Raw genomic sequence first — 17,032 nt, 5'->3', positions numbered from 1 at the left:
TTTTCATTTGGGCATCGTCAACAAATTCAAAAGTTTTCTTGCTAGAGTTTTCCTTCATTAGATGTATTTATGGCACACCAGAGATCCAAAGCCAGGAGAAACTTGGGTGGTTGGCTCAGTCAAGCTCAATTATTTACAATAATTGAAGGGTCAGTGAAAGCACCTTCTGATTATTATTGAACATGTCTGTTTTGGAGCCCTGATAATGGTGAAGTCCTTGCTCCATATGCCTTTTAATAAATCCGAAAAAAGAGAAAGGGCAAATTGGGATCCGCTGCCTCATGGTTTGGAAAGTTGAACTTTCTGGCGCCTTTGACAGTCTCTCATTTGACCAAGGAGCAGCCACCACGATAAAGTTCTCTTCTTTAGTTTGTTTGCAACAGAAGGAAGGGGGGAAGAAAGTGAGGGATTGGGTATGCCCTTGGATGAAGTGTTGAAAGAGGCTGTCATTTTTGTATTCAAATGGCATTACTGGGTCTGGTAGTACCGTTCAGCATTTAACGTCTAAATTTCAACTTTATGTATCAATACAAAAGTCAACTTTGTGGTTCCGTATTTTACTTTTATTGTCAGATGTTACGCATCTGAAGACTGCTTTGCTTTCAAGCTTTGAATTGGTAAACAACCCAAAGACTAAAGAAAATACTTGCTATTTCCTGGATCTTTCAGTGAACCAACCAATTCTCCCTCTTCCACCCTCTTTACATATTCAACACGCAGGCTTCTTAGACTATTCTTCAGTTCCATATATTTTGCCAGAACCAATATAATCACCTATCAAGAAACATTTTGGCACAACCTACATTAGCAATGGGTTCTTTCTTCCATATTTCTGTGTTTACCCTCTCCTTATTTTGTTGTAGTTTCTTGATACAAGCTCAGCAACCATATGTTGGACCAAAAACAACAGATTGTACAAATCCAGATACTTCAGATTCTGTTCTTGGATACACCTGTAATGGCTTAAACAGGAGTTGCCAAGCTTATCTGGTTTTCAGATCCCAACCCTCATACAATACCGTTACATCAATTTCCAATCTCTTGTCTTCTGATCCATCTCAAATTGCTGAGATAAATGAGGTTTCTGTGACTACATCATTTGAAACAAACCATTTGGTTATAGTTCCTGTCAACTGCTCATGTTCTGGTGACTATTATCAGGTAAACACAACGTATACTGTTCAGAGTGGAGACGGCTATTTTCTTATTGCCAATAACACCTTCCAAGCCCTCTCAACTTGTCAAGCTATACAGAATCAGCAGCCTGATATTCGCTCTGAAAATTTGACCATTGGATCAAGAATTACGGTTCCTCTTAGATGTGCTTGTCCCACAAAGAATCAAATTGATGTGGGAATTAACTATCTGGTGAGCTACCCAATTGCTGAAGGTGATTCAGTTTCAGGCATTAGTGAGATGTTTGGGGCAGATACTGAGAGGACTTTTGAAGCCAATCAGCTTAGTGATTCCAACATTGTTTTCTTCACTACACTTTTGGTTCCCCTCAAGGACCCACCGTCTAACATCACAGTGCCTTCACCGCCACCTCCACCTCCACCTCCACCTCCACCTCCATCTCCAAATTCTCCCCCCAGTGGAAGCTCCAACAAAACATGGATTTATATACTTGTTGGTGTTCTCGGGGGAGGTGCTCTAATATTGGTTGTTTGCACAGTGATTTTCTGTGTGTTCTTCCGTAAAAGCAAGAAGAAACCTGATTTGATCATGACCTCAGTAAGTTCTAAGGCTGCTGAAAAACCATTGAAGAAAAAGTTAGAGGACGAATCTCAGGACTTCTTGGATAGTATGTCACATATAGCTCAATCTCTCAATCTCAAAGTGTACAAATTTGAAGAATTGCAGCTTGCGACAGATAACTTCAGCCCCAGCTGTCAGATTAAAGGATCGGTTTACCGTGGTGTAATCAAGGGTGATTTTGCAGCCATCAAGAAAGTAAATGGAGATGTGTCAAAGGAGATAGAACTGTTGAACAAGGTCAACCATTCAAATCTTATTCGACTTTCTGGACTTTGTTTCCATGATGGGCATTGGTATCTGGTTTATGAGTATGCTGCCAATGGAGCATTGAGTGACTGGATCTTTCACAACAACAACAGTGGAAAATACTTAAGCTGGAAACAGAGAATTCAGATTGCATTAGATGTAGCAACAGGACTTAACTACCTCCATTGCTTCACCAATCCTCCTCATGTCCACAAGGACTTAAAAAGCAGTAATGTTCTTCTTGATGTTGATTTCAGGGCTAAGATTTCAAACTTTGCTCTATCAAGGTCAACGGAAGGGCGAGAGGGCCAATTTGCCTTGACAAGGCACATTGTTGGGACAAAGGGTTACATGGCTCCTGAGTATTTGGAAAATGGTTTAGTATCCACAAAGCTTGATGTTTATGCATTTGGGGTTCTCCTGCTGGAAGTAATAACCGGGAAAGAAGCTGCTGCATTCTGTGGTGAGGAATATATGAACTTATCAGACATTTTAAGCAATGTGCTTCACGAGAAAGATGGACAGGAGCGTTTGAAACAATTGATTGACCCCTCTATGCTAGAGAATTATCCTTCAGAACTTGCCATAGTTGTGCTCACATTGATAAATAGTTGCTTAAAGAAAAATCCAACAGCTCGCCCCGATATGGACGAAATTGTGAAGTCTCTGTCAAGAATGCTGACTGCTTCATCGACTTGGGATTCATCAAGCAACATGTCGGGGTCTCAAACATCTACAGGAAGCTATTGATTGCACCGGGCCTGAAATGGAAACTTGAGTTAGTTTTTGTGATTTTTTAGCTTTTATTCTCTCCCCAGCATACAGCCCCTCTATTTCGAGCGGGCTGTAAGATAATAAGTTGAGTTAATTCACAATGGCTGTACTTGTGGTTCTTTTTCTATTAATTTTCCATATATTAGTTTTTGGTACGTATGTAGAATTTTTATTTTAAAAAAATTATTTTAATAAATAATTTTTTATATTAAGATAATAATGATAAATATTAATAATTTAATTTTGATTTTATTATAATATAAATAAATTTTAATTTTTGATATAAATTGAATTTTGAAAAAATTTTTGGCAACCTTCTATACAATTTTGTTAACTTATCATATAATTTTGATAATTATTGTTATAATTTTAGTAATTTTTGATAAAATTTCAGTAACCTGGTAATGTAATTTTAGTAATTTTTTATAACTTATAATATACTTTATAATAATTATTGATAAAATTTATGTCATTATATATTTAATAATGGATACGTGTAAGAAACCGTGAGTTCAGTTTTAGTATAATATAATTTTTTATATAATAATATTATTATTTCATTCAAATTTAAATTTTTTCACTAAATTATTTTATTGAATAGGTTTATATAGGTTTATCCTACCCTCTTAAGATAAAATTTTTAATTTTGTGTCTATTAGTAATTAAGGTTCAATTGCTGACAACTTCAAGTAAAAAAATTTATTAATGATTAATATTTAAGTTATCATTAATTTACTATTATATTATCAACGATTTACTATTAAGTTATAAATGATGTACTGTTAAATTATCAATGATTTACTATTAAATTAACATTAATTTATTACTAGTTTATGAATGATTTACTATTAAGTTATGACTGATTTACTATTAAATTATTGATGATTTACTATTAAATTATTGATTATTTGTTATAAAATTATAACTAATTTACTATTAATTTATCAATAATTTACTACAAAGTTATTAATAATTAATCAATTTACTATTAAATTATTACTGATTTATAACTGAGTTATTAATGATTTACTATTAAGTTATTAATAATTTTCATCTAAATTATCAATAATATACTATTATGTTATTATGCATTTATAACTATGTTATCATTTATTTACTACTTAGTTTTTATTATTTGCCACAAAATTATCACAAATTTTTACTAAATTAATCATGATTCATTATTAATTTATCACTAGTTTATACTAAATTATTAATGATTTACTATTAAGTTATCATTGATTAGCCACTACTAAATTATGTTGATTGACTTTTAAGTTTTCAATGATTAACTACTAAATTATCATTGATTTATTATTAATTTATTTATAAATTACTACTAAGTCTATCGATTAATTACTATTAAATTAAAATTAATTTACTATTAAGTTATCATTAATTTACTATTAAGTTATTATTGATTTATTATTAAATTATCAATTACTAACTACTAACTTATCACTTGTTTTTATTAACTTATCATGTATTTACTAATATGTTGTGTATTTACAACTATGAAATATGAAATTTAAAAGTTTACTAATTATATGAGGTAATTTTTTTATATAATAATAATATTATTTTATTCAAATTTAGAATTTTTCATTAATTTTTTTATTTAATAAGTTCATGCTAGATTTATCCTAATTCCAAAATAAAAATTTGACTTCATTTTTGCTAATAATTAATTTAATCTTTGGTAACTTTAAGTATAAAAAAAGTTATCAATGATTGACAATTAAATTATAAGTAATTTACTACAAATTATAAATTATTTACTATTAAATTATTAATAATTTACTAAAAAAATTAATGTGTAGATTCGAACAATCCTTTTTTTTTTCTACTGGTACCTTTTTAACTTTTAATTTCTAATGAAGGAGATTTTTTTTACATTTTTTAATAAAATAAAATTTAAAATTAAATTAAAGATGAAATATTTGAATATCAATCAAATAAGTATCATACCAAATTTTTTAAGAAATACAAGACATCTTAGTCATACAAGTAAAAAGATTTATTCATTTATAAAAAAAAGAAAAAACGTAAGCAATGATTGGGTTAATGATAAAATAGAATCTTGGATCGCAAACAATAGTTCAATTGATGATAAAGAAAGAGAATTTTTGGTTCAATTCTCCACTTTAACAAAAAAAAAAAGATTGATCAAATTCTATTAAGTATCGCTTATTGAGATCATTTATCAAAGAATGACTTTGGTTATCAAATGATTGAACAACAAGGACCAATTTACTTATGATTCTTAGTTGACATTCATAAAAAAGTATTTAGTGAATTATAAGTTCAATACATCCTGTTTAGTAGAAAGATAGATATTCCTTGCTCATTATCAAACAATCACTTATTCACAAACTTTATGTGAGGCTAATAGTTTTCATTTCCCGTCTCATGGAAAACCATTTTTGCTTTGCTTAGCCCTATTTCCCTTTAGGGCTATTTTAGTGACAGGTTCTATAGGAACCGGACAATCCTGTTTGGTCAAATACTAACGACAAACTCTTATGTTCAAATCACCACTAAGTTATTGATAATTTATTATAAAATTATAATTGATTTATTACTAATTTATTGATGATTTACTAAAAAGTTATTAATGATTAACTAATTTACTACTAAACTATCATTAATTTATAACTAAATTATTAGTAATTTATTATTATATTATTAGTTATTTATTGCTAAGTTATCAATTTACTACTAAATTATTAATTATTTGCTATTATATTTTTATATATTTACCATTATTTAGTCATTGATTATTACTTGATTTTCAATTACTTATTACAAAATTATTATCAATTTACCACTAAATTGTTACTGATTTATATTAAATTATGTGTGAATTATTATTAAGTTAATTATATGTTATCGATGATTTACTACTGAGTTATACTAATTTACATTTATGTTTTTAATGATTAATTACTAAGTTTTCAATTATTTATTACTAATTTCTAATTGATTATTATTAAACTGAAACTGATTTACTATTAAATTATCATTAATTTACTATTAAGTTATTATTGATTTATTACTACATTACCAATAATTAACTACTAAATTATCACTTATTTTTTGTTAAGTTATCATTGATTAAGTATTATATTGTTATGTATTTATAACTATAAGATGATTGATTTATCATTAAGGTATTATGCACTTATTATTGTACTATTATTGATTTACTAAAAAGTAATCTATTATTGATTACTAAATTATCATTCATTTACTATTAAGTTATTACTAATTTTATACCAAGTTATCAATGATTACTACTAAGTTATACTGACTATATTTAAGTTTTCAATTATTACTTAGTAAGTTATTAATTATCTACTATTATATTATCATTGATTTTTATATATCCAAAAAGAAAACAATTACAATATATGTTAGATGATGTAAAGAAAGCAAAAGGAAAAAGTTCAAATGTAAATGACTTGAAAAGTATTAGTAATTGCTTTTAATTTACTATCAATAGTTCAACATGTAAATAATAAATTAAAACCATAATTTTTTATACTAACACAAGTGTTAAAACTAAATTAAATAAATATCGACAATATATATTAAGTCAACATTTCTAAAATATTCTTCAAATTTTTTAATTCATGGTAAAATAGTATATATTAAGAAAAACATTATTGATGATTTAATTTAATTATTAGAGCATATGTTTTCATACCTGTTAGCGAAATACAATTGTATATAAAGATTAAAAACATAAAAGTGTTCTGTTACAAATAAAAATAATAAATTTTGCCTTACGTTTCTATCTTTATGTATATAATTTTGAGTAAAAGTTATATTATATATATCATAAAAGTAATGAGAACAAATTTACTAAATAAAATTTATAAAAATTAAACAGACAATAATTTTAAAAAATATTAATTCACAATAATTACTTTCTACTAAACAAAAAGATTGCATATTTTTAACTGTTACTTCATTTTTATTACTATTATTCAAAATGACTTTTTTTATATATTTTTATGTCAATTAATTCTCTATTTGGAAAGAGTAAAGAATATTCTAAGTGGTTATAATAACTTAAATAATGTTTAACTCTATACTGTCTTTCTAAATAAATATGAACTATGATATCTCTTTCAAATGAAATGTCTGAATTGTTTCTCTTAACCCATATAATAATAACTTGATTAACAAATGAATAATTATAAAATCATTGCTCTAGATTAACATTTCTACAATACAAATTTTAAAATTTTTTTTAAAAAATATTTTTTAATCTCTGTAAGACTTAAATATAAATATTTTTTAAAGAATTATTATTAGTATTTCCATTACTTTTGCACTTAAATTTTCATTATATTGTATTCTCATTCTATTTTTAAATTTATTATTGGTGTTATAAAAGTATAGCTAAAATAACATAGATTAATTAACTCAAACTTGAAATAATAAAAAAATCAAATTGAGTATTGTAGCACCATTTAATTTATTTTTTATTATTATTATTTTTTTCTCTTTTCTTTTTTTTCTTTTTTTTTCTGATAACGGCTCTAACAATCGCCTACAGCTGCGCTGCCAGTAGCCCTGACAGCTATCGACAATCATTCTGACAGTCAGTGGCCGCCCTAATACTAGACCACTAAAATCTCATATTTTTTGAAATTTTGGTCTTATTTTTGCTTTATAAATAGAGCAATAAAACCAGTGATAAAGGGGGGGGAAAGAAAAGCCCAGAAACCTTACAAAAAAAAAGAGATGAGACTTTGCAAAAAAAAAATTTTCCAGAATAAAAAAATTTTCTTTCTGCCATAAAAAAAACCTTTGCAAAAAAAACTTGCTGAAAAAAAAAAAAAAACTAGTTAAAAAAAAACTTTGTTAAAAAACAAACCTAAAAAATACAACCCCTGGTAGCGGGGATCTCAGCGTTAAAAATACAAAATTTTTTTTCATTTTGACCAAAATTTTGGGCCTCTATCTATGCCGTTCGAGGTCGTTTCTCGTGAAATGGAGGTTAGATTTGAGTTCAGAGAGTCAAAAATAATTTTTTAGGTATTTTTTAAAAATTTTTCTAGCATATTCGACAGTGGTCGGCAACGGCACCGACGACCGACGGCTGCAACTGGTGGCAATAGAACCCACTAGAAACTAGGGAAGGTGAGAGAAGAAAAATTCTGAGAGAGAGAAGAAGAAGGAAGAAAAAATGAAAGAGATGTGTTTTGGTGGCTATTTATAATGAAATCAAAACAACGTTGTTTTGATTAAAATGTGGCCAAGCCACCAAGTCGAGCCAGGAACTGAGTTGAGCCGAATATCTAAGCCAAGCTGATCAAGCCGTTGACTGTATGTCCAAGCCGATTGACCCAGCCGTTTAAGCCGTTTTTGAATTTTGATCGTGTTGATCAGGGGCATTTTTGGTATTTTTGTCAATTTTTTTTATTTCTTTTATCTTTTTTGCTCAATTTTTTTATATATTTTTATTATTTAATTTATGATTTTTTTGTTATTTTTATTTTATTTTTGTATAAACTTTTCATATAAAATAAAAATAAATGGTAGAAAATATAAAATAGTTTTAATTTAATTAATTTAAAATAAGTACTAAACATAAACTTATCAAAATTTTAATGAACAAGAATAAAGAAAAATATACAATAATTGATAAAAATTAATTAATAAAAAATAATAATTTAAAATGTAAAAAAAAAATTTATCGGACAATGAGATTCAAAGGTACTCCAAATAGCAATACCTACGAAATATTTAGGTGAGAAAATTTTTTTAAAGAGTATTTATAAAAAAAATTTTATACAATAAAATTTTTTTTATTAATAATGGATAAAATTAACTAATTTATAAAAAAAAGACAAAAATAAAGTGATAAAAATGAGAAAAAAAAAGAAATTTTACCTAATGATGAGATTCTAAAAGTATTCCGAGTAACGATGCTTTATGAAATCCTCATATAAGAAGATTTTTGTAAAATATTACCAGTGTATTTAAATATTTATAAAAAAAACTTCAATACAATAAAATTTCTTTTTTTTTCTTCAAAAATTTAACTAAAAAGGAAATCAATTAACAAAATTTCTAAACAAAAAATAAAATGTTTGTATTAATGTATTATCATTTGTATTGTATGCATTGCATAGTTCTTTTGCAAAAATAAATTTAAGCCTCTGAGATGAGATTCTAAGGTATTTCGAGAAATGATGCTTAAGAAATCTCTAGGGAAGAAAAAGTTATTATAATGTTACCAACGTATTGAGATATTTTAAGAATTATTTCAATAAAAAGATTCTAATTTATTTTTTTCGAATAATATTTGAATATAAAAACCAATTCCCAATAAATGAAAAAATCAAGAAATTTTTTTTTCAAACATCGAAAATAAGACTATTTTTTTTTTTATCAAAATCAAAGGATAACAGGTAATTAAGTGGTACCATTTTTAAATAGGCATTGTGAGGGTATTAATCTTTCCCCACGCGTAACTGATTCTTAAACCCAGACTGTTTCGCAGACCATAAAATTAGCTTTTTTTATAAATTTTAATTAATTTTAAAATTTTATTAAAATTATAAATTTTAATAGGTGACCAATCACACCTAACGAAAATAAAGATTGGTGGTGACTTTTTTTTATTTTTTATTTTTTAAATTCGTCAGACGGACACAAAATCGTTACGATAAATATAAATAATTTTTTTACTTATTTTAAATTTTAATTTAATTAAAAATAATATAATACACATAATTATTAAAATAAACTAACGTAACTTAATTTTAATTGATTTTAAAAAGTCAACAACTTACGGTTAATTTGAATGTCACTGAACTTTCAGTGAGGTGCAAATTGTTTAACTTTTTAGCACAATCACGCTGTAAACATTGTTTGGATAATATCACATTTGTTGCATTTAAATCTTTTGATTGCATTGAAAAGTCAATTTTGAATTGGGGGTTAAAGGTAAAGTGGACCATCGGTGCCGCAATCAGACCTTTTTACCCCCCAAAATTTTGTTCATTCTTATATTGTCCTAAAATGTGTTCCTATTCTCTAAAAAAATTAATATTTTTTTTTCTATTATGATCTTTATTTAAAAAACGTGAAGTAGTTTTATTAATATTTAATTTAATATGATAACTTAATAAATAAATAAATTTTATTATTATTCTAACTAAAAATAAATAACTACATAAATAATAAAAATAAAAAATATTATTTGGTATTGTAGACACCCAATCAGGTCCGGGCCCGGATCAATTGGGCCTGACCCGGATCAATTGGGCCTGACCCAGATCATTTGGGCCTGCCCCAAATGGGCAAGGCCCAATTGAATTTTTACCCGTATTTTTTATTTTTTATTTTTATTTTATTTTTTTTTCTCTCTTGTGTATTTTATTATTTATTATTATGTATTAATATATGTATATATATATATTTTTTTTCATTAGAATAGATTTATATGTATATAGTTATATATTTATTATTATTATATTATTATTCTTATCTTCTTTTTTAATTATCTGTTCTGATTTTTTCTGATTTTCAGATATTATTTGAAAATTTTTTATCTTTTGATTTATCTTTCCAATTATCTAGATTTTTTTTTAATTTTATTTTAATTTTTATTTTGGAGGGCTAGGATTCAAAGTTGAAGACTCCCACTCTGAAGGAGAATTCAATCAGAAGAGTCCAATTGGATTCAAAGACTGAATTCCCGTCCAAAGAGGAATTGGGATTGATCAGAAACTCCTGATCAATCCCTATAAAAGGGACCCCCCTGGAACAGTCAAGAACACACAGAGAAAACAGAAGCAAAAGCTACTGATTGAGAGAATAGGGGTGTTTAGAGAGCTAAGGAAAAGTTTAGGAGTGTTCTGGCAGTGAGAAAAATTTTTTAGAAAAATTTGGCGAAAAAATTTTCTGGAAATTTCTGGGAAATTTCCAGATTTCGGCGAAAATTCCGGCGACTTTTGAATTTTCCGGCGACAATTCCGGCGAACTTTGAAGTTTCCGGCGACAGACCCAGTTTCCGGCGGAGAATCCCAGAAACCGGCGACCATCCGGCCAACTTCCGGCCAATTTCCGGCGAAATTCCCAGATTCCGGCGAAATTTCCAGAATCCGGTACCGGCGTTCTTCAAATTCTAGAGAGAAGGCAGAGAAGAAGGGAAGAAGAGAGAGAGAGGGGAGGAACGGTCTGCTGAAAAACGAAGGAAGGTGCCTTTTATACCCTCCCAAAACGACGTCGTTTTGGCTTTAAGTTAATAAGAGGATCCGCGCGTTTTGCCGAACCCGACCCGACCCGAAGCGTCGACCCGCTTTCTGACCCGCGCGTTTCAGCCCCTCCGAGCCGAGCCGAGCCGAGCCGAGCCGCACCAAGCCGAGCCGCGATCCGAGCCGCTCCAGGTTTTTTTTTTTTTTTTTTTTTTGATTTTTTTTTTTTTGACTTTGATTTTGATCTTGATTTTTTTTTCTTTAATTAATCCGACGACGGAGCCTCTGCAAGTGAAACAGTAGTTTTTCTTGCATACTCCTGAGGTGAGGGAATTTTCTCAATTTTCTGCTAAAAGTATTAGAGTCAATTGAGAATAATTTTCGATAATTAATTAATTGGTTGATCTTGATTTTTCTTTAAATAATCCGACGACGGAGCCTCTGCAAGTGAAACAGTAGTTTTTCTTGCATACTCTTGAGGTGAGGGAATTTTCTCAATTTTCTGCTAAAAGTATTAGAGTCAATTGAGAAAAGTTTCCAATAATTAATTACTTGGTAAAATTTTAAGGCTTTTGGATAACACAAATTCAAGCTGGTACCATCTTTTGATGGGCGTTGTGAGGGTGCTATAACCTTCCTCACACGTAACCGAACTCCCGAACTCTGTTCTGGTTAAGCAGACCCGAACCTATTCTTTTAGGGACCCTTAAGCTTAGGTGTTCCCTAAAAGGGCAGATTTCTTAGGTGGCCAATCACACCTGGATAAAAAAAGATTGGTGGCGACTCCCTAAAGTCAATGTCTGGCGATAGATCCCCGGATCTAGACGTTATGACAGCTTGGCGACTCCGCTGGGGACTTTGAGAGTCAGGCCAGCAAATGAATTTGTGTTATCCAAAAGCCTAATAAAATTGAACCTTTTTGTATATATGTGTATTATTCATTCATGTTTTATTTACCTTGTTAATTATGTCATTCATGTGCATGTGCATAACATGAGCTCTACACCCGAGCTCTGTCCCTCTAGGAGGGAGTAAAGTACCTATTGCTTTCGTGAGGTCTAATGCCTCCGCAGTGGCTAGCGAAATACTCCCACTCAAATTGAACATTTTTCGCTTGTAGCCTGTAATGGGTGAGGATTATGGTGCCTTACTAGTCTGTGATGGACAAGGATGTAAGGAACAATTTGAGGACCTTTAGACTCTGACTTTAAAACCACATGTAGTGAACCTTAAGAGTGCCTAACCCTAGGATAGAGTCCTTTCTACCCAATAATAGATATACCCTGAAATTAGGACACAAAAAAGGTGTTTATCTAATCATTTTGATTGCTTAACTTTGTGTATTATTTTTTGTAATGTTATGCATCAGCATTACTTTCATTTCATTCATGAAACTAACTATGTTGTTTGTCTGATTGTATGCATCTGTATTCTTTTCATGATCATGTTTCAACACAATCATTTGCATTCATTTCATGCTAGATTTCATTCAAAAAAATGTACATTTCATTTGTGTATCAAAGCATCATACATAAGGCACAGCATAACATTTCTAATCATGAGTATGGTACTCAAGGTCCGAGGATAGCTCCATCTAGCGAAAACCTTGCTCATCCATACAACACAAGATCCAGAGCAAGGCAAATGGAGGAAGAAAGTTCTCATAGATTTGAAAAGCTAGAAAAAGCTCAGGAGAAGATTGAAAATGAACTTAGCAAAATTCTGGAGGCCCTCAATAACATGAATAAGGGGAAAGGGGTTGAAGGAAATACAAGCCAACAAGTTCCCCATTTACAAGAAGTAGCTGACCCTTTGTACCCTCCAGGTTTTGGCCCATCTCAAGCCCAGTCTGCCCAAGAGGTCCCGCCACAACATTTCGCCTATCCTGGAATGCCATCAGCTTTCAACCCAGGGCAGTATAATAGCTATATAAATCCTGTCTTCACTGAAAAGGCAGCGAAACCAATTCCTGATCTAGATGATTTAAAAGAGAAGGAGAAGGAAAAGATGAGAGTAGAGGCTGAGAAAAGTTCCAAGATTAGCATGTTAGAGCAAAGGCTACGGGCTGTAGAAGGATTTAGCTTTTATGGGTCAGTTGATGCTGCTGGGCTCTGCCTAGTTCCTGATGTGGTTATCCCTTATAAATTCAAAGTACCGAAATTTGAAAAATATGACGGTACAAAGTGCCCTAAAATCCACATCACCATGTATTGTAGGAAGATGGCAGCTCATGCACATGATGAAAAACTCTTGATGCATGTCTTTCAGGATAGTCTTACTGGTTCTGCTGCCAGGTGGTATGTTCAGTTGGATAGAACCCACATTCGCTTCTGGAGCGATATGGCTCATGACTTCATCAGCCAATATCGACACATCATCGATTTGGCCCCTGATCGTTTATCTTTGCAAAACTTGGAGAAAAAGTCAAATGAGTCTTTTAAAGAATACGCCCAGAGATGGAGGGATATTGCTTCACAGGTACAACCTCCACTGACAGAGAAAGAGACCACAGTGCTGTTTGTTAGCACTTTAAAACCTCCCTATTATGAAAAGATGATAGGGAATGCAACAAAGAATTTTGCTGACATGGTAATCTCTGGAGAAATTATTGAAAGTGCCATAAAAAATGGCAAGTTGAGAGGAGGAGAAACCAAGAAGACATCAGAAAAGAAAGAAGCTGAAGCTCAAGCTGTGAGCTCTGATAGACAACAATTCGGCGGTTATCAACCCTATCCATCTCAAGGTTACTCTCCATACTATCCCGCTGTGAATAATGCCTCATCCTACCCATACCAGCTAGCTCCCCAACCATCTTATTCATCCACTTATCGCCTTAACATTCAAGCTCCTGTAAGAACCCAAATCCGCCCTACTAACCCAGCCAGTGGCTCGCGAGAACAACGGACTACTCGAGAAAAACCTGTATTTGATCCAATCCCTATGACTTATACAGAGTTATATCGAGAGCTTTATAATAGCCATTTGATTGCCCCCAGCCATGTGGAACCACTTAAACCACCCTATCCAAAATGGTATGATCCTACAGCCCGTTGTGACTATCATTATGGAATTACTGGCCATTCTACTGAAAATTGCACTGCTTTAAAGTATAAGGTGCAACGGTTGATCAATGATGGAATGGTAAGTTTTGATCAAGGAAAAGCAACAGCACCTAATGTTAGTGTACTGAGTGAAAGTCAAGAACAGAAAGGATCTGGAGAGTCACAATGAATTGAGGGGCAAGATGTCAATGGGGATTTCTTCACCTGATCATATAGGGAGCTAATTTTTAATGGAGATAAGGCGGGTTGAAGGTTTTTTGTCATTTTAAGATTTCTTTTCGAGTGATTGTTGGATTTTTTTTTTTTGCAATATGACTTCACTTGTTATCATTTTTAATAAAGGCAAGTCAATGCATTTCATTACATTTTTCTCTTTCACTTGACCATTATTCCATGCCTTGTTACCTTCCATAACTTCACACTCCCATTCTTAAATTTCAGATGATGAATATTTAGACAATGATAACAATAATTCTGGAATTTAATTTTGAGAACTCATTCACAGAGGAGATGATTTGAGCGAAAATAAAGAGGGTAAGCCATCACCAGAGATGAAAGAGATATATCTTGAAGGTGTGCAATATTTTATGAGCTCTGTTCAATAGATGATGTTCAAGAAAGGTATTCACAATTGAGATGAAAAATGGCCATCTTTTCTTTTACCATTTGAAAAACCATTTATTGTTACCCCCTTGAGCTTATCATTTTTTTTTGAAGAACCCCAACCAAGGATCACCCTCTACACTGGAGGGTAATTCTTGAAAAAAAAAAAAAAAAACCACAAAAGGTCTCAAAGATGAAAAGAGAAAGAAAAGCAAAAGAAAAAATAAATGCCACACATGACTTGGGGCAAAGTAATGAGAATCCTTTGTGTGAGGAAAGAAAAAACAGTGAAACGATGTGGGGCAAAATGCCAAGCTGCATCAAATGATCCTTCGGTCTTGAACCTTTTTAATACATATTTTGAGCCTATTATATCCATTTTTTTTATGACCCTTCACCTTGGCCTACATTACAACCTTGAAAAGTCCATTTGGATCAAGTGTGAATACTCAACTTGAATGATCATATGTTGAGCGAAGGTATGCTCATGAGGAAGCAATGAAATCATGGTCTAAAGTTGGACGTATGAAAGATATCAACAATGGATGAAAAAAAAATGATGAAAAAAAAAAAAAAAGGAAAAAAAAAAGAAGGAAAAAAAGAAGGAAAAAAAGAGAAAATAAAAAAAAGAGATTCAAATTGAAAACCTGAAAGGGTGATTTTAGTAAAAAAAAAATCAAGTCAAATGGCTCACATGAATGAAAGATCAAAGACATCTGAAGATCCCTCAAAGACTGGGGCAGAGTTCGCCAAGCTCAAGATGACTTCAACAGTAAATGGAATGAGTTTTTGAAAAAGAATCCTAGATTAATGTTGAAAATTGTCTGAATATTCATCATTTGGACATACCATTCACCTCAATGACATCCAATTTATTTCCTTTCCCATTTATTTTCTACCAAAATAGATCTCCATTGATTATCTTTACCATAATTCACCTTCTGTTCTCTTATTGTTTCACCCCTAGAATGAATTGAGAAAATGCTTGATTGCATTGTATTTGTCAGGATTTGAAATGATAATGAATGAATGAATATGTGCTTAAAAGAGTCTTGCATTTATTTGAAAAGAAATCTAAGATGATGAAGAAATGGTAGAAACCTAATAGAGAATATGATGGGGCAAATCTTGAAAAGTGATGAATTGATTGATATGACTTGCAAGATGTGATTGAATGATGAAGACAATCAGTAGACAAAGTCTGTTTTGGAATTGTTGAGGCTGAGACAAGGACCCAGTGATGGTGGATGAAATTTGTTTTGAAATTTGCTAGTGCTGAGAAATTCATTGAATGATAGTCAAGGGATGATCGATTGATGAAGCTTATTCCAAAGTATTGAAAAACAGAACAAGAAAGAATGTGAGTGGAAGAGACAATTGAGAGCTACACTGGTTCGATCTTAGAAGAGCAGTGCAATTGGATCCTTGAGGAATCAAAGGGCTTGACACCCAAAAAAAAAAAGAGCTTGAGAAACTTGAGTACCATACATTGAACAGGAATTAATTGGCCAACATTTGCATGGCATGCATTGAAATTCATATGCATTGCACAGCATACACTACTTTCAGGAGAATATAGTGTACAAATTCAAGAAGCAAGGGTGTTCCAACATCCCACATGAAAAAGACAGATATGAAAAGACTTTGCAAGTTTGAGAAGAAACTTGTCAGGTAAGTTCCTAATCCTTGAAATAGGATGTCTTTTGGTATCAGGGTTGATTTATAAGACCTTTGGGCATAATCTCCTGAAATCCCTTCAAACAAAACTTTCAACTCCTTCAGACATGATCGTCTAGGAGTATTTACTTTTTCAAAGTTCGTTGCCTCTGTTTAGAGGAGCAATTTATTTTTCCAAAGTCGTGTTGCCTCTGTTTAGAGGAGCAATTTACTTTCCAAAGTTCGTTGCCTCTGTTTAGAGGAGCAATTTATTTTTCCAAAGTCGTGGTACCTCTGTTTAGAGGAGCAATTTATTTTTCCAAAGTCGTGGTGCCTCTGTTTAGAGGAGCAATTTATTTTTCAAAGTCGTGGTACCTCTGTTAAGAGGAGCAATTTACTTTTCAAAAGTCGTGGTGCCTCTGTTTAGAGGAGCAATTTACTTTTCAAAAGTCGTGGTGCCTCTGTTTAGAGGAGCAATTTACTTTTTCAAAGTTCGTTGCCTCTGTTTAGAGGAGCAATTTATTTTTCAAAGTTCCGTTGCCTCTGTTTAGAGGAGCAATTTACTTTTCAAAGTTCGTTGCCTCTGTTTAGAGGAGCAATTTACTTTCCAAAGTCGTGGTACCTCTGTTTAGAGGAGCAATTTACTTTCCAAAGTCGTGGTACCTCTGTTGAGAGGAGCAATTTACTTTCCAAAAGTCGTGGTACCTCTATTTAGAG

At 31.3% G+C, this 17,032-nt stretch overlaps 1 protein-coding gene across 1 annotated transcript; it reads left to right on the top strand.

The window, feature by feature from the left end:
* Window positions 1–531: 531 nt before the first annotated feature.
* LOC111291832 (lysM domain receptor-like kinase 4) lies at window positions 532–2,933 on the top strand. Its single transcript, XM_022883900.2, has one exon. It carries the CDS (start codon window positions 811–813, stop codon window positions 2,752–2,754), a length of 1,944 nt encoding a protein of 647 aa, XP_022739635.2. The 5' UTR covers window positions 532–810; the 3' UTR covers window positions 2,755–2,933.
* The last annotated feature ends 14,099 nt before the right edge of the window (window positions 2,934–17,032 follow it).

Source organism: Durio zibethinus, chromosome 10 (assembly GCF_047325235.1).
Source record: "Durio zibethinus cultivar Kanyao isolate XHJ-2024 chromosome 10, ASM4732523v1, whole genome shotgun sequence".
Lineage (NCBI taxonomy): Eukaryota > Viridiplantae > Streptophyta > Magnoliopsida > Malvales > Malvaceae > Durio > Durio zibethinus.
This window is presented reverse-complemented; position numbering and strand designations above follow the sequence as displayed.

Bases quoted from the DNA above. Each gene is read 5' to 3' on its own strand.
- LOC111291832 (XM_022883900.2), top strand. From the start codon at position 811: ATGGGTTCTTTCTTCCATATTTCTGTGTTTACCCTCTCCTTATTTTGT.